Below are 26195 nucleotides of genomic sequence, written 5' to 3'. Positions count from 1 at the left end.
TCAATGTAGCCCACGTTGTTTTCAGGACACCACCTAGACAACCAGCGGTTGAAGGACAGCATGCGGCTAAACATGTCGTCACTGGTCCGATCAGGGAGGGGGCCACAGAAAATTACAGAGTCCAACAATGTTTTGGCAAACTTGCACACCGAAGCAACATTAATTTTAGTGACCTCCGATTGGCGTAACCAGGTGTCGTTACCGCCAGCGTGAATAACAATCTTACTGTATTTATGCTTATCCTTAGCCAGCAGTTTCAGATAAGATTTAATGTCGCCCGCTCTGGCCACAGGTAAACATTTAACTATGGTTGCTGGAGTCTCTAATGCCACGTTTCTGACTATGGAGCTGCCAATGATCAGAGTCGGCTTGTCATGGGTGCGTCACTGAGCGGGGAAAATCTATTAGAAACGTCGTGGACGGGTTGGTGGTGGCCCACGGGCTGGGTTCTATGCTTCCTGCGTACCATCACCAAGCCGGCCTGAGGTCCCGGCTGCTCGGGTTCTGCTGGAGGACCGCTACGGGGTGGTTCTGATCTAGTTAGACCTGTGCTAGCTAAATAGCCACGGCTATCTACGGGCTTTTCAACAGCGTGGAGCCGGGCCTCCGATTCCGACACCCTCGCCTCCAAAGCTACAAAAATGCTACATTTATTACACGTACCATTATCGCTAAAGGAGGCAGACGAGTAACTAAACATCCGACACAGAGAGCAAGAGATAGATGGAGAAGCAGAGACAGAAGTAGCCATAGCCGTGCTGAGGCTAAGCTAACTGGACAAGCAAACTGTTCAGTACCAAATAAACTGTGTGCAAACTCAAATGGTTCCCTAAAAGCTAGGTGGAACAGAAAATGTGTGTTTCAGCACGCTTATGTGCTACAATTACTCAGACATGTCCCAGTACTGAGAAATTAAATCAATTTTAGCGAGCCACAAACACCAAACAGCTACAGATCACTAGCAACTTCCTGTCTAGCTTGACCTGATGACACGGCCATATTCCAAGATGACAATGCCAGGATTCGTCGAGCTCAAATAGTGAAAGTGTGGTTCAGGGAGCATGAGGCATCATTTTTACGCATGGATTGGCCACCACAGAGTCCAGACCTTAACCCCATTGAGATTCTTTAGGATGTGCTGGAGAAGGCTTTGTGCACTGGTCAGAATCTACCGTTATCAATGCAAGATCTTGGTGAAGCATCAATGCAACACTGGATGGAAACAAACCTTGAGACGTTGCAGAAGCTTACCAAAACAACATCACAGTGAATGTGTACTGTAATCAAACCTAAAAGTGGTCCAACGAGATATTGGTTTGTGTTTTTTTTTTTTTTTTTTGTCTGGGCAGTATGTGCAAGTTACATTGTAAGAAGAACATTTCTAGGTAAAAGGTAATACTGTATAGTTTTGTGTAGTCATACATACAACTGAGTCAGTTCTATGAAAAGAGAAACAATGAAAACTAACTATTAAAACATGCATGAAGACAAATAAACAAAGTTTTAGTAGGTAAACAAAAGTAACTTTATTCCACAACAAATCAAATGTTAATTCAGTAGTTGCACCCAACATCACTTCTCTCTAATCCAGTTGTTTTAGATTAAAAAGTCGTTTGAAAACCTCTTGACATACTTCCTGCTGATTGTCTCCCCGTGTTCACATCATAGACACAACTAAAAGAATTTTAGTCTAAAAGCTACTTTTGTAAATATTAAAACTTGTTTTCCGTTAAGAAACGAGTCTAAAGAACATCAGTTTCACTTTAACAAATCTAAACAGGGAAAATGTCCTTGTGCAAAAGTCAACACTAGTCTCAAACCTCACAGAATATTTATTGCACCTTCTGATGTGAAGGTTAACCCATGAGATGTAGACATGCTTATCAAAACCAGACAATCATGTTTTCAGATCAATATTTGTGCAATTTCACATGAATCCCCCCACCCCACCCCCCACCCCAACTCATCCTCGACTAGTTTCTAGCTCGGACACAGAAACTGATCACACGCCGAAGGGTGCTGAAGTGGTTTTAATCACAAGGAGGCTTCTAAGAGCAGCGGGGCGCTCTACCAAATATCTACAAAAGTGGTGACAGACGCCGCCGCTCCCGTTTGTCTTGTCATCCATAAAAACTCAATGGCGGCAGACGATTTAATGCTTACTTCAACTTTAACACTAAACAACAAAGTATACAGTAGCTGCTCTATAACAGAGGTGACAGTAGGCTGACACAAAAGCCTTCTTAGTCTGACGATAATATTTAATAAAATCACTTAACAGATCTGGTTTGTATGTGATGGACTGCTGTAATACAATAACATCAATAAGATCGGTCTGCAGGAAGCTACGGCAACAAAACAGCATTCAATGTAACAAATGAAACCTAGTGTGCTTTAGTTCAACACTACAAGACTAGTCTGTAAATACTTGTGCAAGAGAACTACGACCTTTATAGGCTGAGGGAATAAAGAAGCAAAAGTTTCAAGACTCAAATTTAAGTTCACTAAACACGAGCTAAAACGCAAGGGAGGCAAAATTTAGATTTTTGTACAAAAGTAACTTTGTGCTTAAAGTCGCTGCCCGCATCATTCACCCTCGTCCACTGACTTCCTCCATCTCCATCAGTCCGCCCCATGAGGATTCTCTCAGACCTACATTCGTGCTTTCCCATCAGGCCTTGCAGATGCGGGTCTCTGTCACAAACTTGTTCTCAAAGTGATGGATGGTGAAGCAGTCATCAGCAGAGCGCTTCTGGATGTTTCCGCCTGACAATCACAAAAACAAACAGTTGTTTATACTGACTTCTTGCTTTAGGCTTGAAACGTTCCATCTTCAGCCCATTTTTTAAGACACGTTATGCTGGCAAATCGGGTGTAATGCTGATTATGCATGAATCGGTGTACTTAGTGATTATGCCGTAAGTTTAACTTTTGTAAACAAAACCAGCTTGGATGATAAACCGGAGCGATGCAGAGCTCCAGGAGCTTCTCTTCATTAGAGCTGGAGCTCAGACCACCAGAGACTGCACAGGGACTGTGGAGGACAGACTCCTTTAGCAGCAGCTTGTTAAAAGTTCTTAATAGGTGTGGCTTCAATCGCAATGAAAATCAAGTTATGTCCAAATGAAACAGAAGTCTGTGACAGCACAGAGACCGCCCCCATACCCCCTTTCTACCATCACAGCATAACCTTTTGTAAAAAGGACACGATTGTGCCACATTACTGCCACAATCTGACCACGTATAGACGACCAAAGGCACCCTCACGCTGGCTTGGAATTGTTTTCTAAAATAAATGATAAATACATTTTATTTATAATGCACTTTACATTTACAAAAGAAATCCCAAAGCGCTACGTAAGAGATGAAAAGTAAAACAATCCCTAAGGGTAGATTAAAACACATCCATTACAGCATAAAAAAAGGTCATAAAAAGGCCTTGCTAAAGAAAAATGTCTTTAGTCGTTTTTTGAAAACCTCCACAGATTGTGGAGCCCTTTGAGACTCAGGGAGAGAATTCCAAAGTCGAGGGGCCACTGGCGTGAAGGACCTGTCTCCCATGGTGGAGAGTTTTGTCCGTGGTTGTGAAGACAGAGGCAGTAGAGCGGAGTTTTCTTGTAGGAGTGTGTGGAGAAAGAAGTTTGCTCAGATAGGCAGGGGCAGTTCCATGAACACACTGGTAGGTAAGACGGCAAATTTTGTACTGAATAGGCAGCCAATGGAGGGATCTCAGAACGGGAGTGACATGATCATATTTACGCTTCCTCGTCAGGACCCGGGCAGCAGAGTTCTGAATGTACTGGAGCTTTTGTAGACTCTTGCCAGGCATCCCAACAAGGAGGACATTGCAATAGAGCGTATAGATTAACATCTCTGCATCTGTCCGAGTAAGAGAAGGATGAAGAATGGAAATGTTTTTGAGGTGAAGAAAGGAGACCTTGCGGAGGTGACGGATGTGGGTGTCTAATGTGAGATTAGAATCTAGTCTGATTCTAAGGTTTGTTATAGAAGAAGAAAGGGGAGTGTCATGACCAAACAGGAGGATACTGCTAGGGAGAAAAGACTGATATGGAAAAAGGAGGCTCATCTGAAATAAACAGATTTTAAAATTCCATCTTAATGTGTCTCCTCTTTCAGCTGCTGGCCATAATTGTCAAACAGTTTTCAACAACACAATGAGGCAGGGTTTCCCCCAGAAAGGGAGTTTAGCCTGGCGGCTTCGGCCGTCGGGGATGGGGGGGGGGGGGGGGGGGTGTCGCGAGCTCCTTCCCGCAGCGCTCCTCCATGAGAGCGGCGGGGGGGTTGCATGCGTTCCGCTGCTGTTTCTCATCAGTATCAGCTGATGGACGGCTCGAGTTTTGTTGTGCTGTTCGTGTCAGTGGACACGGTAGGGTCATGGAGGGGGCGGGGCATGACGCTTAGCCTGGCGGGTGGCCAAGCAAAACCTGGCAGGCCGCCAGGCTTATAAAGCGCTGGGGGAAACCCTGTGAGGTCATTTATGATGCTAATGTATAACCTTTGACGCTTCATCAGCATAACAAACTAATGGCTAAATTGGCATACTAGCTAAAACCATGAGGAATCAATGTTTCAAATCTGAGTTTTGATTTTTTTAATATATATTTTGTTTTTCACAGCAAAAACTCTCCTGTTGAACCCCCATCATGGTGGACGGGTCTCATCCAGGAGCCAGGCACAGAGTTGGGGCCCCTGTGCATGGTGGCCAGGACTTTGACCTTGTCTGTAGGGGAACCCTATTGGGGGCACCCATGGGAGTATGGGCTGGAATGAGGCCGTGGATTTGGTCCACGTTGCCTGCAGTAAGTCTACCCGATCAGGGTTGGATCCTGCTAGGGCTGCCATTTGTGGTTTTGTTCATAACCTTTATGAACAGAATTTGTAAAGCAGGTAAGGTGCAGGGTGTTAAGTTTGGCAAGAGTTTATCACCATCAAACCATTTCTGGCCAAAGGCACTCGTAAACCTCCATTAGCTTTGGTTAGCTCAGTTAGCTTGTTGCTACATCGGCTCAGTTTGATGGTTGTCAATCATCTGCCCACATCTTCACAGCCCTGCTCTCAGCTCCACCTCTTTGCCCATTTTAGTATTGTCCGGGAGTGACGAGACTTGTGACGGGGGCAAGATGGCGGTGGTGGAAACAGCCCACTGGGCTTAATTTAAGCTCTTAAGAAGTCATGCTGACGTGGTTCAGACATTGGATAAGGATGTTTCCTAGATGCCTCCCATGGGAAGTGTTTCAGGCATGTCCTGGTGGCGGGAAACTCCCGAGTCGACCCAGGACATGCTGGAGACACAGTATCTTCAGGCTGTCCTGGGAAAGTCTTGGGGTCTCAACAGCGGCGGTAGTGGAGTCTGTTGGAAAGAAAATGGTTTGGGCCTGCTAACGATGTGACCCAGACTTGGATAAGAGGATGAAAACAAATGGGACATAAAACGGAAAGGATTAGGAAGTTAGCTTCATCTAAAAAGTGAATTAAACAGGCCCATAACCTCTGGTGTGATTAGGCCTGCAACAAATGATTATTTGGATCATCGATGAATCGGATGGGGTCTCGGCTCGAGATGAATCCTTTAATCGGATAAAACGGGAACATTTAAAAATTGCTAGGGAAACATTTTTTCTTTCCTTCCTTTACTTTGACAACAGAACATGACTGTGGTCTAATTCCATGCTATCGTTCTTTTTTGAAGCACAGAAACAGTTTCTGTGTTTTAAAAAAGAACGATAGCATGGAATTAGAAACAAGACACAGCAAGAACACACCTAAGATGACTGTGGTCTGTTTGTTAACAGAGTTCTTAAATGTTAAAATAAAGTTAATAAAACACAATAAAATTCCTGGATCTGCTTCTTCGCTTTCTTTATTGAAGTTTCTGATTGATGCTCTGTAGCAGCAGATTCTCAAAATCAAATTATTTGGATTCGAGAGCAAAAAAAAAACCTGAACAGAGAAAAATAAAAATACATTTTTCATTTTTCCAAATTAAACGTTGCAAGGGAAACATTTTTTCCCTCCCTCCTTTACTTTAACAACAGAACATGATCAGAAAACTGTTCAATAGTGCACAAAACAACATGCTATTACCTAAATATATCCATAATTAAACTATGACCAGTAAAAGTTTCTTCCGCTTGTAGACTTTAGATTATCGTGTTTTTTCTGAACCCACTTGATCGTGTGCCTGCTACCAGCTAGCATTAGGTAATCTGCTAGTAGTTACAAACTTTGGACTGTTCTATTTCGTCTAGTCTTAGCCCTTAAGCTAGCTGCTATTGGAAGGATGATCTCCGCATCAGCCAATCATGAAGAGCTTAAATGTACGCCCACCAATAGTGGGCCCCCTCGTGGTATATAACCGCAGTGACCCCACTGCTCACCTCCTTTTTCTCTTCATGCCAAGCTTGAGAGCTTTATTAAAGAGCAAATATTATCCCAAAAGAGCAAAATTATCCGAAGACGACTTACCGGCCATGTCCAGCGACGCCAGACCCTGCCCGACCTGCCAGACGGGCTCCATTTCCAGCGGCGACCTGCACGCTAAGTGTGAGGTCTGTCTCGGGGCTCACCACGCTGGCCTGGCCTTGACCCCGCAGGCCTCGTGCCCGTTCTGTGCCGCTCTGCCCGTGGCGGAGAAGATTCGCCGGGTCGAGTTCTTCACTCCCGCCGCCGCCGAAGAATTTCCGGTGGCTGACTCCTACCCGCTGGACAAGGCTTTGGTTTTCTTCGACGCCGGTCAGGAGCCGGCTGGCTTCAACCGGCTGGATGACGTCACCGACAGCGAAAACTACGATGAGACGGCATCCCTCCTAGACATAACGAAGGTCGACGAGCTTCGCTCAGCGGGTCCTTCTGCCCCAGTGGCTTCTCGCTCCTCCCTGCCAGCAGTAAGAGCACTGCTCCAGGAGCTGCCCGCCATCATTTCTGCGGCAGCAGCCCGCAAGGGCCTAGCTGTGCCAGAACCGGCCCTGACTGAAGCGGATGATTTGGCGGGAATTTTCGGGGCAACTCAGACACGCTGTCCAGACCCTGTCTGGTCGCGCTTCCCCGCTGCTATGAGCTGCTGGTCTGCCGCCTTCTCCGAGCCTGCCAAGCTCAAGGCACCAGTCTCCACGTATGCGCCCATCACCAAGGTCGAGAGGGTTTTCCGACCAAGGCTGGCCGTCCGTTCCTCCACTAGAGCCGGATTTGGCCTCGCTGTTCGGTGCCAAGAACCACCTCGCTGGCCAGCGAGCTGTTCCCGCTTCAAAACATGACCAGCTGCTGACGCGGCTCACCGACCGCGCACATCAGTGTGCCTTTCAGACCAGCGCTGAAGGGAATAACATCGCCCTTCTTGCCTTCGGCGTCTCCAAGATGATGGAGGAGCTGGAAGCTCCCGAGGAGTCGAAAGCCGTCATAACTAAGACACTGCTGATGCTATCCTCAATCTGTGTGCTGCTGTGCTCACCGGTTCTGCTCGCATCGCTGCCTGGCAGACCCTCATCCAGTGAGCGATCTGGCTGAAGGCCCTGCCCTCCATTCCGGAACATCTGCAAAGGGAGATGCTGGATGGCCCCATCACCACCGATGTTCTGTTTGGTCCCCATCTTAGGGGCGTCATTGAGAGGGCTCAGAAGACGGCCGAACTATCGGCTACGGTGCGAGACCTGGTCCACCCTCGGTCAGCCTCGCACTCCGGCCGTTCAGCCAGAGGATGGGACTAACGGCGCGGAAGCTTCAGACGTCCAGCTGCACCGCCCGCTCCACTGAGCCGGCCTTCCGCTTCGGCTCCACATCAGCGGGACCAGCGAGATGGCGGACAACGGTTCCGGTGGGGCCAGCAGACGCCGTCTTGGCAGTCCCAGGTGCAGGAGCCTCGCCGAAAGCAGCCACGGAAGTGACTCTTTGGGGGGAATGTGTGTGTTACTGATTGTTCTGATGTTGTTGGTTTTGAAACAAAACCCAAAAAACGTCACTCAAAGAGCACAATCCTACAGTCCTCCGCAGAATCCTCTGCCGAGTTTTCACACATGTTCCCCACACCAAGCACTGCTGCACGCACACATGTTCCTGCAGGTAGTCATAATACACGGCCAGCCGTAAGGGTGCGCTCCATTTGTGCTCTGGCCCCAGCATCCGGCCAGGCCCAACTCTTCCCACTCTCCCCACGCCGTTGGGTGGGGCGGGATGTCATGTCGCTGTCTCAACCACGCGCGGCGGCACAGTGCGCGGCTCCATCCGCTAGCACTCTGTCGCCCCAGTGCACAGGCCCGGCTCCCACTCGTCCTTCACTCTCGGACTCCACGCTCCGCGGTGTGGACCAGCCTGTTCCAGCTGTTTCGCACTCGCCCTTTCGAGCGCAGCCCTCCATGGGTCGCCCCCAGTTCTCTGGTACGGGCGACGGCGGTAAGGGCGCATGCACAACCCTCAGACGTTGTTCACGTGACCGCGCACACGCGTCCACTGTCGGAACGCGCGCACGAGTGGCGCCGCCTTTGCATCATGAGCAAATGGATTTCGGACACCATTCATTGCGGTCACACACTTCATTTTCAGGCCACTCCACCTCCCTTCAACGGGATCGTGGAGACGATGTTCACATCGCAAGTACAGTCTCAGGCGCTAGAGCTGGAGCTGCGGGAACTTCTGTCCAAAGACGCTATTTCCCGAGTCCCTCGCGGACAAGAACTCTCGGGTTTCTACTCCCGCTAATTCGTAGTACCGAAGAAGTCGGGAGGAATGAGGCCGATTCTCGACCTGTCCCTGTTCAACTGCTCCATAGCAGTAATGCATTTCCGCATGTTAACGATGAGACAAGTCCTGGAATATGTGCGCCCCGGGGATTGGTTCACGTCAATCGACCTGAAAGACGCATACTTCCACATACCAGTAGTTCCAAACCACTGGAAGTTTCTGCGTTTTTCGTTCAAGGGAGTTCAATATCAGTTCAATCGCCTCCCTTTCGGCTACTCGCTAGCCCCGCGCACCTTCCCCAAATGTCTGGAGACCGCGCTGCAGCCACTGCGCACGGAGGGAATGAGGATCTTATTTTACCTGGACGATCTTCTCCTGTGCGCTCGGTCCAAGGACGAGGCGTCACAGCAAACCAGGATGTTGACAGGGCATCTGTCAACCCTAGGGTTTTCTATAAACTGGGAAAAGAGCTCCATCCTTCCATCCCAGTCGATTGTGTATCTCGGGGTGGATTTGGACGCCTCCCTAATGAGAGCACGTTTGTCGCCTGCAAGAGCGGCAGATCTCTCCACGGTGATCTCCCGTGTTCAACCCCGCAAGATCGTGAGAGCCCGGTTAGTCATGAAACTCCTGGGCATGATGTCCGCAGCCCATTCAGTGGTGCCGCTAGGTTTGCTGCGCACAAGGCGCTTGCAACGCTGGTTCGTCCGCCTCCGGGTACACCCGATACGTCAGAAGAGAAGTATGTTGAGGATTCCCTTTTCAGTGGGCGGGGACCTCGCTCACTGGGGGAACCCCTGCATCCTCTCACGCGGGGTTCCCATCGGACGTCCTGCGTCACACGTATCTGTGTTTACGGATGCGTCACTGTCGGGGTGGGGGGGCACGTGCTTGTCCCATACGGTGGCAGATCGCCGGCCCTCCTACACGCACGAGCACATAAATGTGTTGGAGCTTATGACAGTGAGGAATGTGATCAGACACTTCGCTGCCCTTCTAGAGGGCCGTCATGTCGAAGTTCACACAGACAACCGGGTAGCGGCAGCCTACATAAATCGCCAAGGGGGAGTTCGATCCCTCCCACTGTTGCGTGTCGCCACAGATTTACTGTGTTGGGCACATGTCCACCTGCAGTCCATCAGAGTCATCTACATTCCGGGGGTACTGAATGTAGCGGCAGACATCCTGTCGAGAGGGGGACCCCGCGACTCTGACTGGCGTCTACATCCTGCACTGATATCACAGATCTGGATCAGGTTCGGGGAACCGTCTGTGGATCTGTTCGCGGCTCGCGAAAACGCTCAGTGTCGCCTGTGGTTTTCCCTGAGTCCCCGGGACGGACCCCCGCTCGGGGCGGACGCCTTCTCACACCAGCCCTGGCCTCGAACGCTCCTTTATGCGTTTCCACCAGTCCCTCTGATTCCCCGTCTCCTGGACCGAATTCGGTCGGAACAGCTCTCGGTGATTCTGGTGACTCCCAGACGCGTGTCCGCGTCATGGTTTCCGGACCTGCAAGCGCTAGTGTCCGGCTCCCCGTGGAGGCTCCCGTGGAGGGCGGACGCCCTTCTCCAGGCGGATGGGATAATCAAACATCCTCCGGAAATAGGCCAACGGCTGTGGGTCTGGCCGCTGAGCGGTCACGCTTAGAGGCTTCTGGGCTGCCGCATGATGTGGTCGCCACGATTCAGAGTGCGCGGGCGCCCTCTACCATTGCGTCTTACGCTGCTAAATGGGCAGCTTTCCAGAACTGGTGCGCAGAACGGAATGTTCAAGCGCTCTCCTGCCAGCTGGCGGATGTCCTATCGTTTCTGCAGATACTGATGGACAGGGGCCTCGCATTCAGCACTGTTAAGGCATATGCTGCAGCTATCTCATCATGTCATCAGGGTTTTGGAGATAGATCTGTTTTCAATCATCCCCTCACAAAACGTTTTCTAAAAGGTGTCAGGAGGAACAGACCTGTGTCCCGCCCGCTTTTTCCCCAATGGGATCTAACGGTGGTTCTGCGTGGCTTATCTGAAGCTCCATTTGAACCCTTGAACCAGGTCTCACTCAAGTTCCTGTCGCTTAAAACTGCATTGCTGCTGGCGCTAGCATCAGTTAAGAGAGTGAGTGACCTAACCGCCCTCTCAGTGGCTCCCGCATGCCTCAGGATCCGGGAGGATGGCGGGTCTGCTGTTCTATGCCCCAACCCAGCCTTTGTGCCCAAAAGCATTAATACTTCCTTCAAATCCAGGTCAATTTCATTGGCTGGACTTTTTCCTCCTCCCCATAATTCTGAGGAGGAGGCGGCTTCTCACCTTCTCTGCCCGGTGCGCGCGCTTGCACGATATGTGTCACGCACTTCAGGGGTTCGTCGCTCACAAAACCTGTTTGTGCACTACAGGGAGTCTTCCCTTGGTCAGGCGCTGTCGGCCCAGCGTCTTTCACGCTGGCTGTGTGACGCCATTTCCCTCGCTTACACATCATCAGGGCATGATCCCCCTGAGGCACTCAGGGCTCACTCAGCCAAAGGGATTTCCTCTTCGATGGCGCTCCTCAGTGGTGTGTCAATGGAAGACATTTGTCAGGCTGCTTCATGGGCTTCACCCTGTTCCTTTACTCGTTATTATTTACGAGATGTGTCTTCAGGATCCATCACTCGTTCAGTGCTTGGACCCCAGCAGGCTAAATGAATGCTTATGGCACCTCATTGGCCTTGCTGAGATGGATTTCATCCTCTTGTGGATGATTTTTTTTAGTGGGGGCCCCTCTCTTATCGTGCCTGCCTCAGTCTTTAAGCCTGGTCTGAGGCTGAACGTCCCCCACTAGAGGAGATCTGATTGGGTGTGTTAACCAGTGGGGCGTAAACCCATCCAGCTGCGCTTTATTCCAATAGCAGCTAGCTTAAGGGCTAAGACTAGACGAAATAGAACGTTGGTTATGTATTGTAACCCCAGATTCTATGAGTCTAGTCGCAGCCCTTAAGCCACTGGCCCCACTGGTTATGATGGGAATAAGAGCCATTGGAGGTGAGCAGTGGGGTCACTGCAGTTATATACCACGAGGGGGCCCACTATTGGTGGGCGTACATTTAAGCTCTTCATGATTGGCTGATGCGGAGATCATCCTTCCAATAGCAGCTAGCTTAAGGGCTGCGACTAGACTCATAGAATCTGGGGTTACAATACGTAACCAACGTTTCCATTTCTGTGTCTTTGCTGGCTTCTCTATTTGCCTCCACAGCACCTAGATTAGCACAGTGTGTGCCAGTAAAAGGCGTCCTCATTACACGATAATTACATGTGCGACATACATGTGTCTCTGGCTCTGATCTACCTCGGTCTGCTCTGATGCTGCATCAGATGAGCTGCGCGCAGTCACTGTTTTTTAAACAGTCGACAAATCGATGACGAAAAGTGTTGCCAACGCATTTCTTCATCGAATTTTATCGATTCGTTGTTGCAGCCCTTGGTGTGACCAATTGCTAAAGGGGCTGAGCAAAACTGTTTTGCTAATGGGAACTAGGCAGTTGTGGCTTGCTTTTAGCACCCCCTAGTGTCCAATTGTAGAGCCTAAATCAAAACCAATCACCTCGCTGTGCATTCATCTTTTTAACCTTAATCCACCTGTGTCAGACACAAGGCCCGCGGGCCAGAGGTGGCCTGCTGCATCATTTTATGTGGCCCACGAGAGCTTCAAGTGTCTTAAAATAGATCTATGCCTCTTCCAAGCATATATTGACTATAAACTACATTTCCCGTAATGCATGGCGATTGTGTTCCCAGTGCAGTGGCAGTAGCTCACCACTAGGTCACAGTGTATCCAAATTTGTGTTTACTTAATGCAACAAGTGAAAATGACTATCCACAAATGATCCCATAATGTCCAGGAAGAGTAAGATTGATGCAGATTTTAACCGCTCAGTAATGTTTGCTGCTGACAGAAAACGCACCGACCTTCCAGACCGAGATGATTTAACGACACTCAACTCAGTATGACTCTATGGGTGCTGCAGTGTTTATCTTTCCACACTGACACAACTGCGTGGTCAAGCTGCTCAGATGCTCTCCATGTTCAGCAGCACTAACTTATGTGAGCAACTGTTCTCTGTGATGAAGATGAACTGGACAACACAGGAGTCTCACTGATGAACTCCTTCCTCAGCTCAGAGCCAACCCCAGAGATGCAGGAGTTTCTGACTGGAACAGGTGAGCTTCACAGTAAATTATACCGGTGCAAACAGAGCTTGCATTATTTTGATTTAATGCACTTTTTCTGCTCCAAAGCATGAAATGTAATAGGTGAGATTACATTTTCATTTAAGAGAATTACTATTATTCATTTTTGTTGTAGGACTGTGAAAGAATATTGCACCTACTTTAAAACAGGACAGATTACAGATAGAAGAATAGAATAGAAATAAATAGAAAATCCCTTTATTGTTCCTCAGTGGGGAAAGCTTGGTGTCACAGCAGTGACAGCATTCATTAAAAGAGCAACAAAGGAAAGTAAAAAATAAGAATAAACAAGAAAATGTAAAACAGAAATACTTAAGATACAAAAGTTGAATGTATACACATATTATGGAATACAAATATTTAAAAGAACACTGATGTGTGCTTTAATTAAAATTGATTTGCTCGTGTATAATTAGTTTATTCCACATTCAGTGTTACTGCAAAAATAGGTTTGTTTCCAAATGAAAAGGTGCAACCACGCATAGCTGTAGATTAGGGTTGTCACGGTGTGAAAATTTAACCTCGCGGTTATTGTGACCAAAATTACCACGGTTTTCGGTATTATCGCGGTATTTTTTTTAAACGTGCTACATTTTCACACAATTAAATAAACCCTGTATGTCAGGAAATATTGCCCTCAGTTTGTGTCTAAATTTAGCCTAAAATGTGTTATTTTGTAATGATGTTGCTTATTTGTTTACATATTTCCCCTTTAGTCTTTAAAATACCTATATTTGCCCATAACTTCTTATTTTTTGCCTGTTTGATGTCATCATTTAAAAATATTAGACCAGATGATACTCAGTACTCAAGTAGCCTTCTAATCAGATACTTTTTTTTACCCTTACTTGAGTAATAAACCCTATATCAGGAAAATATTGTCCTCGGTTTGTGTCCTTCCAGTGAGCTTTGCAGATGTGGGAAAATGTCATCAGGCAGTAATCGTTGTTAAATTCATAATTATTCTCGGAGAGAGACCAACTCTTATCTGCCCCTGGGAGCCCCGTAATGCATAGCGTCATTTCAACATGGGGGTGTCCGCGACACGGTTTATATGCAGGTAGCGGCGCTGCGGCTGTTTTATATCAGGTCTGAAACGATTCCTCGAGCACCTCGAATAATTCGAGTACAAAAAAGCCTCGAGTCAAATTCTCTGCCTCGAGGCTTCGTTTAATTCATGTTTAATTAATTCATGGCTTAGCAATCGCCCGGGGTCATGTTTCACCCGGACCGAAATAAGTGACGCACATATACACTGCACTGATGCACACGCGAGTAGCGAATGTAACTTAACTTTCTCTTAAGCCATGGCGGACGATGTGGACCCCGGTGGAGTGCGAAAAAGACAGAAAATGTCAAAGGTGTGGGAGCATTTTTCACGTGGTAAGGCGGAAAACGTAGTCCAGTGTAAATCCTGTAAAATGGATGTAGCCTATCACAACACCACATCCTCCGTGCTGCAGCGCCTGACCAGGAAACATCCACATGTAAATGTCACTTCTGCAAGCGGACTCAGAGGTCCGCTATATATTCTGCGGACACTGTGCGACTTTTTCGTTTGTAGCGCTCAGTTTCAGCTCACACTGTCATCTGGTAGCAACACGTCGGACCTAAAAATGTGTTAAAAATAGCAGTTTTTACACAACACGTCAGACTTTTTACTGTGTTGTTATTAATGTCTGTTGTCCCTCGGGATCGCCGCAGGAGGACAGGTATTTATGAGGAAAACGAAAGAAAGTAAATAAATGTTTTGTGATCAGTGTAATTTGACATAACCACGGCAAACATGCTTTCTCAACTATCCTAGTTGTTGTGTGAGAAAAAGGTGTAGAAATTAAAACGAACATGTGTTAATAGGGAAACAGCCGGCAAGCTGTTTGCGCCGGGAGCGGTTCTGGTTCTGGTTGGGCCGCAGCCACTCGCTGTGTTACCAACAGTTATCCTCCTAGTTTTTGTCTGGCTTGCAAGCTATTAGATTCTCGCACGAGGGGAAAATCGGCTCAGGTTGTTTACTTATTTTTGCACAGGCATTTGTTTACTGTGAAGTAAAGTTGAAGTGCTGAAGTTTTGAAAACTAATTTTGAATAAAACTTGAAGAATAACTGGAAATTGCTTTCTCATTTTAAGAGGTCTTTCATATTTTATAACATGCTATTTGATATAATGGTTTACAAACACAAAAGGGTCATTTATTAGAGTACTCGATTAATCGATAAAAGATTCGATAGAGTACTCGATTACGAAAATATTCGATAGCTGCAGCCCTACTTTATATAGCGACTCGTTGCATTCTCCCTCAACCCAAATCCTCGGATCACGCATTTTAGCTAAAACGCTAACGTTAGCTTGCCTTGCGGTGACTGTAGAGTTGTGGGTGATGGTCACGCAGATGTGTCATGAGATTTGAAGCGTTGCTGCCTTTCACAGACACTTTTTCTGCACGTGCTGCAAACAGGATAGCCGTCTTCTATCAACTGTCCCTCGGCATTCTTCAAATATCCAAAAGATGCCCGTACTTCCCACTTTGTCTTCTTTGAGGGATAATAAATGTCCTGAGCGCTGCCGTCTCCTCCTTTGGCCATTATTTCAGCTTTAGCTTCAAGAAAGTTGTGGTTGTAAACAACAAAGTGCGCATGTGCCGCCGGCAACTTCAGCAGATGATACGGTGGCTGGTAAGGGTCACCACGCCTACACCGCAGCCACGGTAAACCCACCGAGATAATATAGTTTTTTTAAAAACAAGACTGTTATTATTATTGTCAACTTTTGTACTGGGGTTTACCGCTACACCGGTTACCGTGACAACCCTACTGTAGATAAAGGAAAATGTGCACATTGCTGTCACTTTAAAAAAAATATTGAGTTTGGCCCGCGACTTCGGCCCAGTGTGAATTAGAGTTAGACACCCCTGCCTTAATCTAACAGTTGAAATGTCTCCCAGCCTTCATTAGTGTCTACAGGAGTGGTTCATCACTAAATTAAACAAATAAGCTGTAGTTGTGGTACTTTCTATGAATTTACTAACCTGACCACTCTAAAGTAGCTTGTAGTTTTTGCTAAACCTTACGTTGGGCCAACTTTCCATTTAACCTGTTTCTCACAGACTCCTGCACCTCAAACTGATCTTAGTCAAAATGCAAAAAAGTGGCTTCAGTCAGAAAATAACAGACATCTTTTTCACACTTTTGTTTAGGATTGGTCACGTGGAACACAGCCGCGTACACTTTCAACTGGCTGTCTCTTGATAGGCAACTCTCTCCCCCCACAGCCAGTTAATCTGCAGGTGGGTGGGTATGACCTGAGATGAATAACCTGATGCATCATCAGTTCGTCTAACTGACGGGGGAGCGGAAGGTGTGCTTTGTTTTTAGGGCAAATTTACTGATAAACTTATATGCACAAAAGCATTAAGTGTGCTTGCCTCTTGTGAATTCTAATTAAGAGAATGGGTTACACCTGCAAACTGGATTTGGCACAATTCTCAACAACAAGCAAGAAAGAAAATCTTTCTGTGTGCACACGTGGTTGAAATGTCTCAGATGGGTCGGTTCATACCTGGCAGGTTGGCACGGCGTTCCATTCTGTAGGTGTCCTTTCCTACACACAGACGGCGGATATAGGAACCCAGGGGCTTCAAATCACTAATGCGCTCGGTCACAACAAGGTCCTCGCGCACCAGGAAGCTGCGGTATGAGTCCGACTGGAGTAAAGGGCGAGGGAGTGAAGAAAAAGATGAGAAAATACGAGGTTATCAGACAACATCTTTACACGTTTTCTGTCTTCCTCAAAATATAAAGATCAGTCGCCAAATCAACATACAATGTGTCAACATTCATGTTTTCTGCGCAATCCTTTGCAGTCCCAATTATGACATTTTCTGATTGCATTACCAAACACGAGCAACACCAATGATGCACAGGATGCTACAGAGGGAACTAAGTTAGCCTTAGTGCTTTAAATAGAACCGCATCACACACACACACACACACACACACACACACACACACACACACACACACACACACACACACACCTCTAAAATACAAATGTTCTGCAGAAACATGAACATGAACATACGAGTCAAGGTTTTATGCGAGCTAACTGATTGTGTTAGTAATGCGATGACTGACAATTTGGAATCATGCAGCTAACATTTATTACTACTTTTTCACACACTTTTTGTGCTATAAACGATATCCAACATCTCAAAGTTAACATGATGACTTTTAGTCTTGCTACAATGAGTATTTGATAAATAATTAGGTTTCACAACTACAACTGAATTGAAGTTAGAATTGTGTAACAAACTGTTGGTTAAAATTTTTAAACCCACAATTACGACTAATATTTAAATATTTAAACACGACAGACATCAAGTCATTATCCTAATTTAGATTATTATTTTTAAAGTAAATTTTGAGTTTACAATAATAATAATAATATAATAATAATTATTATTATTATTATAACTAGAAAATTCCTTGAGTTCCACTAGAGTTAAAGCGAGGCTAGGCAGTTTTGGCTTGTTTTTAGCACCCCCTAGTGTCAGTTTGTAGAACAGTAGAAACTTGTCACAGTGCGTTTGTCTTTTTAACACCTCAAACAGCTGAAATGTCTCCCAGCCTTCCTTAGTGTCTACAGAAGTGACTCATCACTAAATTAAACAAATCAGCTGTATTCCTGATCTAAACATGCAGAAAACGTGCTGGAAGCAGACTGCAGCACCAGGTATTAGGGATGAGCGAGTACACCACTATTGGTATCTGTATCTGTACTCGGAATGGGCGGGGCATGACCAGGAAGTGGGCGTGGTTTAGCCAGAAGTGGGTGTGGTTTACATCAATATATTATTTTAAGTCTGAAATTGATATGGAATGATCAGAAGTTGCTATGTGTGTTGTTTATTTGAAAACTATTTACAGAGCAGCCTCAGAGTTGAGATTAAATAGCTTTGATCACAATAGTAAAGGAACAATTACAGAACAAGTGTTTCAATAAAATCAGAACATTAATATTTAAGTGCATGGATTAATACATTTGAACTCATACAGTAGGAACTAGGAAATATGAAATGCTAGAACCAGACACAACTTTATGTATTTTTTTTTTTTATTTTAATTTGATTAAACTGATTTTTTTTCTTAACGTTCTTGGCATTTTCCCACACAAAGATAAACAAAACAATGTTGATTAGTGTGTGTGTGTGTGTGTGTGTGTGTGTGTGTGTGTGTGTGTGTGTGTGTGTGTGTGTGTGTGTGTGTGTGTGAACAGGACGGACTGAGCTCCCAGCCGGCTGCAGTTTTGTGTGTAGGGAGGGGCGGGCGCTCTATGTGACTGGCCAATCACAGAGCGTGAAGACAGTCAGTTACCCAATGAGGATTTTCCTTCAGCACGATTACAGATATTGACTCGTTTTACTCGTTTCATGCTCGTATTCGTCAAAAATGCTTTATCCGTACCGGATACTCGTTTGGCTCATCCCTACCAGGTATGTTAGCTCAATATTTCCTAAGTCCAACAGACCGGACCGGCAACTGTCATTTTAGCACATACTGGCTCGAGAAAATTGTTTTAAAACATGACTAAGTTGCAAAGTATCCCTTTAACGCATGGACTTAAGTAACCACCCTGAACTGAAGTCCCCTAAGATGCTGTTGCCGGGTGAGACAGAGTGCACCACGCTCACCATCAGCTGTGAGAAGAGGTCAATGAGGTCCTGAGGGGGGAGCACCACTGAGGTGTTCAGAGGAATCACAAAGCAGGTCCTCAGAGTCAGGTCCAGATAAGCAGTCAGCTTCTGCTCACAAACACACAAGATCATCAGCTGAGAGTTCAAACACCACCATGACAGGACTGCTGTCTCCACCTTTACTCACTCTGTGGAAGTCATGGAGGATGTAAGCAGGGTCTCCAGGCCTGAAGCGGGGGGGAGGGACACTGATGACAGCCATGCTGTCAGAGATCTCCACCTCCTCCTCCACCTGCGGCAGGTAGTACGGCTGGCTCTCCGCTCCAGTGGACATGTCGCTGAACTGCATTGCACCATGATACAGCCTCTGGTGGAGATGTAGAACGCAGACCAGATCAATCATTCACACCATCAAGCTCACAAAGACCAACACCAGAAGAACTGCAGCTCTTCAGTTTTGTTGTACACGTGCACATATTTAGTTTACTTCATCGCAGCGCATTTCTTTTAAACCAGTAACACAGAGTATTAAGTCAGATGGTTTTACAGTAAAGTGGTTTCGGATGGGTTGATGCGTTAGAAAGTGGTGCATCATCCTGCAGCAGGTATCGGTTTTGAATCTACCTGAGGGGCAAAGCAGATGAAGCATTTGACACAATGAGCGCTCAGCCTAGCACGACTCATGCATGCATTGACTTCCTGTGTAAACGGTGCCTCTGTGTGTCTTCAGAGGACTTCATGAGCTGATACTCTGGCTAAGGAGAACATATGGAACCTTGCACTGCGTGAAAGGTGTTTATTGTTTTGTTATGTACACTGTCCTTGTTGGCAACTGCTCTGTACCAATTGGTTTGTGCAAGTAAACGTGAACTTTACAAACTTCAAAACCACATTAGGATGCTCTAAAATAATAAAGTTTAATATTTTCTAATGCCTTCAAAAGGATTAGGGATAGCAATCGAGATTCACCAACAACACAATCTGCCTGGTTTCTTAGCTCGGTGTTTTGCACATCATCTGCACCCACCTTCTACTCCCTCTCAGTATCGCATTAACAAAGCACACAGAGGTGGGTGGGGGCTTGGAGCATCTGGGTTCTTTTTGTTAACCTATGGGTGTGAAGCTCTAAGTGCCGTTTTCATTTTTTATTCCTAATATCAAAAAGCAACCAGATGTTTCCAGTTTCTATTTTTTTTTTTACATTTATAGAAACAATGCCAGACAGTCATCTAAAGATTTTTTTTCCTGACACGCCTGACCTATTTTTGTGACGGAGGTATTTTTCTTTCTCTTGTTATGAGACATAAATCCACCAGCTCTCACAATAAGGTCAATACTCTGTTCTAAATGTGCGTAACAAACCTGAGCAGCTCTTTGAAAACTAGATGCTTTTGCACCAGTTGTCTTCATGCGTGACACCCCATTTAATTGTGTGGAAACTGCATCAGTGCTGAGAAATCACCAGTGCAGCTGCAACTTTTCTTCTTGCAATGGCTTTGTGAATAAGCCTCTGGTCCCCCTCTGAAGACAGAAGCTAGCTAATATTTGGTCGTTCGTCCTGACACGTGCTGTTGGTGAACTGTATAATGTTTGTAGCCAGTTTATGAAGAAGTTCCCAAAACCAAATTTATGTAAAGTTGCAAATAAGAACTTCCACTCCATCAAAAGCCTTTTCTGCATCTAGAGATAATATACTAGTTTCTATGTTTCTACTGTAAGAGAAATCTATCAAATTAAGTAATCTACGTGAGTTTGTGGATGACTGTCTACCATTAATGAAACCAGTTTGGTCAGGGTGTATTATGAAGGGGGTTACCTTCTCTAATCTTTTTGCCAGGGCTTTACAAATTATTTTGAGACCAACATTAATAAGGGAAATTGGGCGATAGCTGGTAGGAAATGCTGGGTCTTTGCCTGGTTTTAACAAGAGACTAATATTGGCTGAATTCATGTTTGGCTGTAATCTGCTGCTCTCTTTGATTTCCCTCACCATTCTGAAAAATGTTGGAGCCAGAATGATCCAGAATTCTTTGTAGAACTCAGCTGGAAACCCGTCTGGACCTGGAGCTTTCCTATTAGTCATGGATTTAAGGGCTTCCTGGAGCTCCGCTGATGTTAGTGGCGAGTCCAGGACTGTAACTTGGCTGTCTGATAATTTAGGAAGTGTTATCCTGTCAAGGAACTCATTGATCTCGTTATCTGATGGGTTTATCTGTGGTGAGTACAAAGTTTGGTAAAAGTCTCTGAAAGTGTTTTTTATTCTTTCAGGGTCATAAACTATATTCCCGGTTGAGTCTTTAACAGCAGATATGGTAGTTTTCTCTTTATTTATTTATTTATAATTGGCTAGCTAAGAATTTACCTGATTTATTACTATGTTCAAAGTTTTCTATTCATAGTCTTTGTGCTAAAAATTGTGTCTTTTTGTCAATAATTCCATGAAGTTCTAATTTAGCTTTACGTAATTTGCTCATTGACTCTTCTTCTGTTGATGCCTCTAAAGACTTGATGATTTCCTCTAACTCCTGAATATGTTTGTTTTCTGTTTTTTTCTTATGTGATGAGAAAGAGATTATTTTACCTCTCATCACTGCCTTTCCTGCCTCCCAAAGAATAGGTGCTGATGTTCCAGGCAGGTCATTATATTCTAAATATAAAGCCCACTCCTTTTAAAAAAATTCTATAAAACCTTCGTCTTTAAGCAGTGATGTATTAAACCTCCAGTTTTTGCTCGGTGGGATTGTCTTCTTGTTTACCAGAGTTAATGAAACCGGAGCATGGTCGCTGACAACTATGGGGTGTATCTCAGTGTCTGAAATGTCAGAAAACAATGAGCTGCTGACTAGAAAATAATCCAAACGTGAATGAGAGTGATGGACGTGTGAAAAAAAAGTATACTCTCTACGGTTAGGATGAAGAGACCGCCATGCATCACAAAGCCCATAATCACTCATGTACTGTTTAACTATATTAGTGGATTGCCAAACGCGCTGAGTCCCAGCTGTGCTGAGCCTGTCTGTTAAAGGGTCCATCCAAAAATTAAAATCACCTCCAAGTATAAGTGGACAGTCCAAGTGTTCGGAGAGTACAGAGAAAAAATTACGAGAGAATGAAGGGTCATCAATATTTGGACAGCATATGCTGAAGATACTTAAGCTTTGATTCTACACAGATATTTTTAACATGAATCTACCGCCAATATTTTTCAACAATTGAACATCATTTTATGCTTTTTTAACATTTCGTTGGATGTCATCAGAGATCAATGGTAAAAACTGCACACTCTCTTTACAGGCTTCACTTTGGTCTGATCAGTAAAATATGTTGGTTGAGTAAAAGCTAATGCAAACACACTTGAATTTGACTGAAGCTGTATTTACAATTGAATTAACAGACTTCTTCAGACGTTGTTTTAACAGATTCTCAATGCTTCGGTGGCCTACTGAATGTGAGACTCTTTCACAGAAGAAACAAAACTTTAAAAGAGATGCCAGATCTATCTCCACAAGTCACAAGTGTGTGAGAGTCAGCACCGAGGCATGAGGAGGAGTGTTTGATCAGCAGTCACGACCAGTCACAGAAATTCCACCCAAAATCCCACAACACCCAACTCCTACAGCACGGCTCTGATCAAAGTGGCAGCAGAAAGAAAAAAGAACAGAAAGCTGTTGATAAAAACCACTCATGCCATGCTGACTGGTCGTTTGATTTCAAATCACATGTGCAAGAACTGATGCCTTATTGGTTTGTGTTCATACTCTTGTCCTGTGACAGCTATAGTCAGCAATAAATAAGCAGTACAGTCAAATCTGTTGACATGACTCAGTGGTTCTGAACTGAATTATTCATCTGACAGAACTCAAACTGTCTCCTTAGAAACTGTATCAGCCTCTGCAACACATTCTCACACCCAAAGTGTCAAAATATGACGCGTGTGACCAAACGTCGATATATGACGATTCGGGATGCCCCGGCGCGTCAGGAGACGACGACGACGCACCGTCCCAGAGCGACGGTATCCGATGCCGGTGGTGAGACGGACTTTAGAATGACTTGTGAACTACTTAACCTTCCCTCACCCCAATCCTAACCTTAAGGTCACAGTTACTGACCTTAAGGTTAGGATTGGAGTGAGGGGAAGGTTAAATATTCGAATTATGTCTGTGTGACCGCGGGCATCAAACACTGACACCAGCGGAGCCACGTGTCCCTGATCGTCGTCTCCTGACGCGCTGGGGCATCCCGAATTGTCATATTGTGACGCTTGGTCACACGCATCATATTTTGACACTTTGGGTGCGAGAATGTCCCTCAGAAAACCCACAGGTGTTCCTCAAGGATCTATCCAAGCCCCCATCGAATTTCCTATTGTTGTAAATGACCCAGGACAGAGAAGAAGACCAGGTTCACACTAGGGATGTCCCGATACAACTTTTTCACTTTCGATACAATACCAATATTGCAGCCTTCAGTACTGATCGATACCGATATCAATCCGATACAATATCAGCTCAAGTCATACATACTTTTACCTATTTGGTAGTGTGGAATGTATGAAAAGCAAGTGATATTACTCAATAGGCGAACAGGAGAAAATAACAGCAAGTATGACAAAAAAAATTATTTTTAACCATTGGTTGCAAAACTGTGAACATTGATGGACTGCTTATATCGGAGATTTTTGATGCAGTCCGATATAATCCGATGCCGTGTTTCTGGGCCGATATCGAATTACTTCCGATACTGATATTGGAATGGGACATCCCTAGTTCACACGGCAGGATAATTATACAGATTTTTGACACGACTATGCCCTTTTCACCGTATGCTAATTGTACATGCCTGATTACCATTATCGCTTTAAAAATAATCTTGTCAGATGTTCCTGCCATGTGTGGTGTGTTAAGAGTTCTCTGGTCTGCTCATATGACTTCCATAATGTGGAAAGGTTTTAAGTAATCATGGAATAAAACATCAGTAATTTAATTTAAAGTAATTTACATTTTAAAGTGTGGAAATTTGTTATAATGTGAATGCCAATGTCTGACTTCATGCGTGATTAAAAGGAACTTTAGGAAAACCCACAATAATTATCCCATATGAAAACACATCATCAGACAAGAGATATGAGTTTACCAAGGACTTTACAGCTGCAAAGACACAGCCAGATGTTTTGCTATTAAATAGTATCAATTATAATAAATTAATGGCAGTTTAGGCTTATACTAGGCTCATTTAAAGCCGGTAAGCTCTGTATTAGAGCAGCGCAAACCTGCCCTGATAGAAAAGTAATCAACAAAACTGCTAAGAAGTCAGTAGGATCATCAGTGAGTCAAATCACAAGATGAAGTGAATGAAATGTTTTGACTCATAACTCTACATGATGAGCCAATATCATGGTGGAACCCTGAAGAAGAATTATTATAAGCTAAAGTAACACTAAATTGTTTTTTAAACTTTAAGTTAGAGTTTTAACATTGATCTCAGTGATTTTTGCGTTAGAAACTTGACGGGTTTCATATTTGACACCACTCTGCAGCCCTCTGCTGACCAGATGCTGCATTTAACAGTTTTGTGGAGTGGGTAGGCGTTCTAGGGGGTGCTCTTATACATGCATTACGACATTACTCTCTTACTTTTACTTTTGGATCTGCCATGATGCCAACAGTAAAGCCAACTTCTTCTTTTTCTTCTTCTGGTGGTTTTTATTTACGATCAGCAAAGTGAAAAACCTATCTGCACAGAAAACAGCTAACAACCGTAATGCATGTATAAGAGCACCTCCCAGAACAGCTACCCCTCCACAAAACTGCTAAGTGCAGTATGTGGCTTGCAGAGGGATGCAGAGTGGTGTCAAATATGAAACCGGTCAAGTTTCTTACCCAACAATCACTGAGATCGATGTTAAAACTTAGCTTAAAGTTTAAAAAAAATATTTAGTGTTACTTTAATAGCACCTTCTGGGTTAAATAATGGCTTCTGGTAATGCAGCTTATAAAATGAAACAATACACTTATGGGCAAATGCATATAGTTTAGAGTTATATTAGCCGTGCCTTAAATAACTTATGATTAATTAACCTTTGGGGTGAAATATCGATAAAGACACGCTCCCCCCACGATGAGCCCACTGAGGATGAAGGCAATGCCGAGCAGGGTGAGCAGGCAGCGACCTGTGGAGCCCTCGGTGCCTGCAGGAGCAGAAGCCAGCTCAGGATCCTGGACACACACACACACACACACACACACACACAAATACAAATGAAGCCGTGATCAAACTGATGCATGCATGCATGTTATACGTCCTTATTAGATCAGGTGCACGTTTAATTTTAAACCCTCCTGCATCTCTGCCCTCTGCAGAGCAGCAGCTGTTAGGAAGATGGGCGGTCCCGTCCTGCATCAGGCGCTAAATCCCTAAAAACGTTTCGGTAAGAATGCATCTGTAGAATTACAAACCTGCACCAAGTAGAATCATCCAGACACGTCCTGAACATTATAATGATGGTGACTATTTTTAGTGAGCGCCGGCGCCTTGCTTGCACAGGCCTGCTGCCAGGCTGGAAGCAGACACCAGCCTCCACGACCGTGGTCCCGTTAGCTCACCTTCACGGCCGCAGCCGGCACCTCTTTGCCCTGCGCCTTCTGCGCCAGAGCCGCGTTGAACGCTATCTTCACCATGGTGGTCCGGATGCGTCAGCTGGTGAGTGCGAAGCAGCACACACACACCCACACACAGACACAGAGAGAGAGGGAGTAGTCGGAGACGGGCTGCTCAAGCTTTCTCTCCTCCGCTGCTTAGCCGTGTGACGCAGTTTCCAGCCTCGGCTTTAGCTGCAGCTTCCGGTGCGGGGGAGGGGGGGGAATTAGGATCATAAACTCACTAACAGGCTAATAAGGCTTTTCTAAATCCAGATACTTCAAACAATATGTAAATAACATCAGACCTGATTTATACAATCTATAATAATGAGTCAATACTAACTAGTCAAGCCATTTTTTGGGTGATCTCATTTCATTAAGGTCAGGGACTTTGGCGCCATCTGGTGGTGTGTTGTTGAAACAGCAACCTAAAATCCTTAAAAGAAGGTCATTAGAATATTCTCCCTGATTCAGACCCAGTGACACACGCATGACACAATCCTACGCAGGTAATGTCATTAAAGCTATGTTTGGAGAATATAATGTTGCTTATTCAACTCTTTTCTATAAACTGCCGTGCAAACATGTTTCCTGTTGCATGCTGCCTCTTCCTCCAGTAGGTCTACCAGCCCGCTTACACACTGCCTTTCCTGTGCTGTGCAGAAAGAGTGCCAAGGCGGCACAGTATGTCTGACACATATCCTCGGGCTTTTTTTTTTCTGTCTCAGGCCTGCGGTGGTCCTCTGATTTCACTCTGCTCAGTTAAGGTTGTACGTGGAAGTAAATAAACACTGTAGCAGCAGTGCTTCGGTTCCAAGCAAACCAGTGCAACGGTACTGTGTGCATACCCTAGTCACACGCACTCTGTGAAGCCACGATATTTTCTCAGTTAAACAGACGGATTGGACCGGTAATCACCACTGAAAGGTACATAAACAGAACAGCTGATTT

General features: G+C 45.3%; 1 protein-coding gene across 1 annotated transcript; it reads right to left on the bottom strand.

Moving 5' to 3' along the window:
* Window positions 1–1501: 1501 nt before the first annotated feature.
* On the bottom strand, window positions 1502–25820 carry LOC107375096 (integral membrane protein 2A). The gene is made up of 6 exons (XM_015943491.3): window positions 25209–25820; window positions 24684–24821; window positions 18791–18970; window positions 18601–18711; window positions 16470–16614; window positions 1502–2766 (listed from the first exon to the last, which is right to left on the bottom strand). Exons 1-6 carry the CDS (start codon window positions 25281–25283, stop codon window positions 2672–2674), a joined length of 744 nt encoding a protein of 247 aa, XP_015798977.1. The 5' UTR covers window positions 25284–25820; the 3' UTR covers window positions 1502–2671.
* Window positions 25821–26195: the final 375 nt, after the last annotated feature.

Source organism: Nothobranchius furzeri, chromosome 1 (assembly GCF_043380555.1).
Source record: "Nothobranchius furzeri strain GRZ-AD chromosome 1, NfurGRZ-RIMD1, whole genome shotgun sequence".
Lineage (NCBI taxonomy): Eukaryota > Metazoa > Chordata > Actinopteri > Cyprinodontiformes > Nothobranchiidae > Nothobranchius > Nothobranchius furzeri.
Note: the sequence above shows the minus strand (reverse complement) of the source record. Positions and strands in the feature narration are given on the sequence as shown.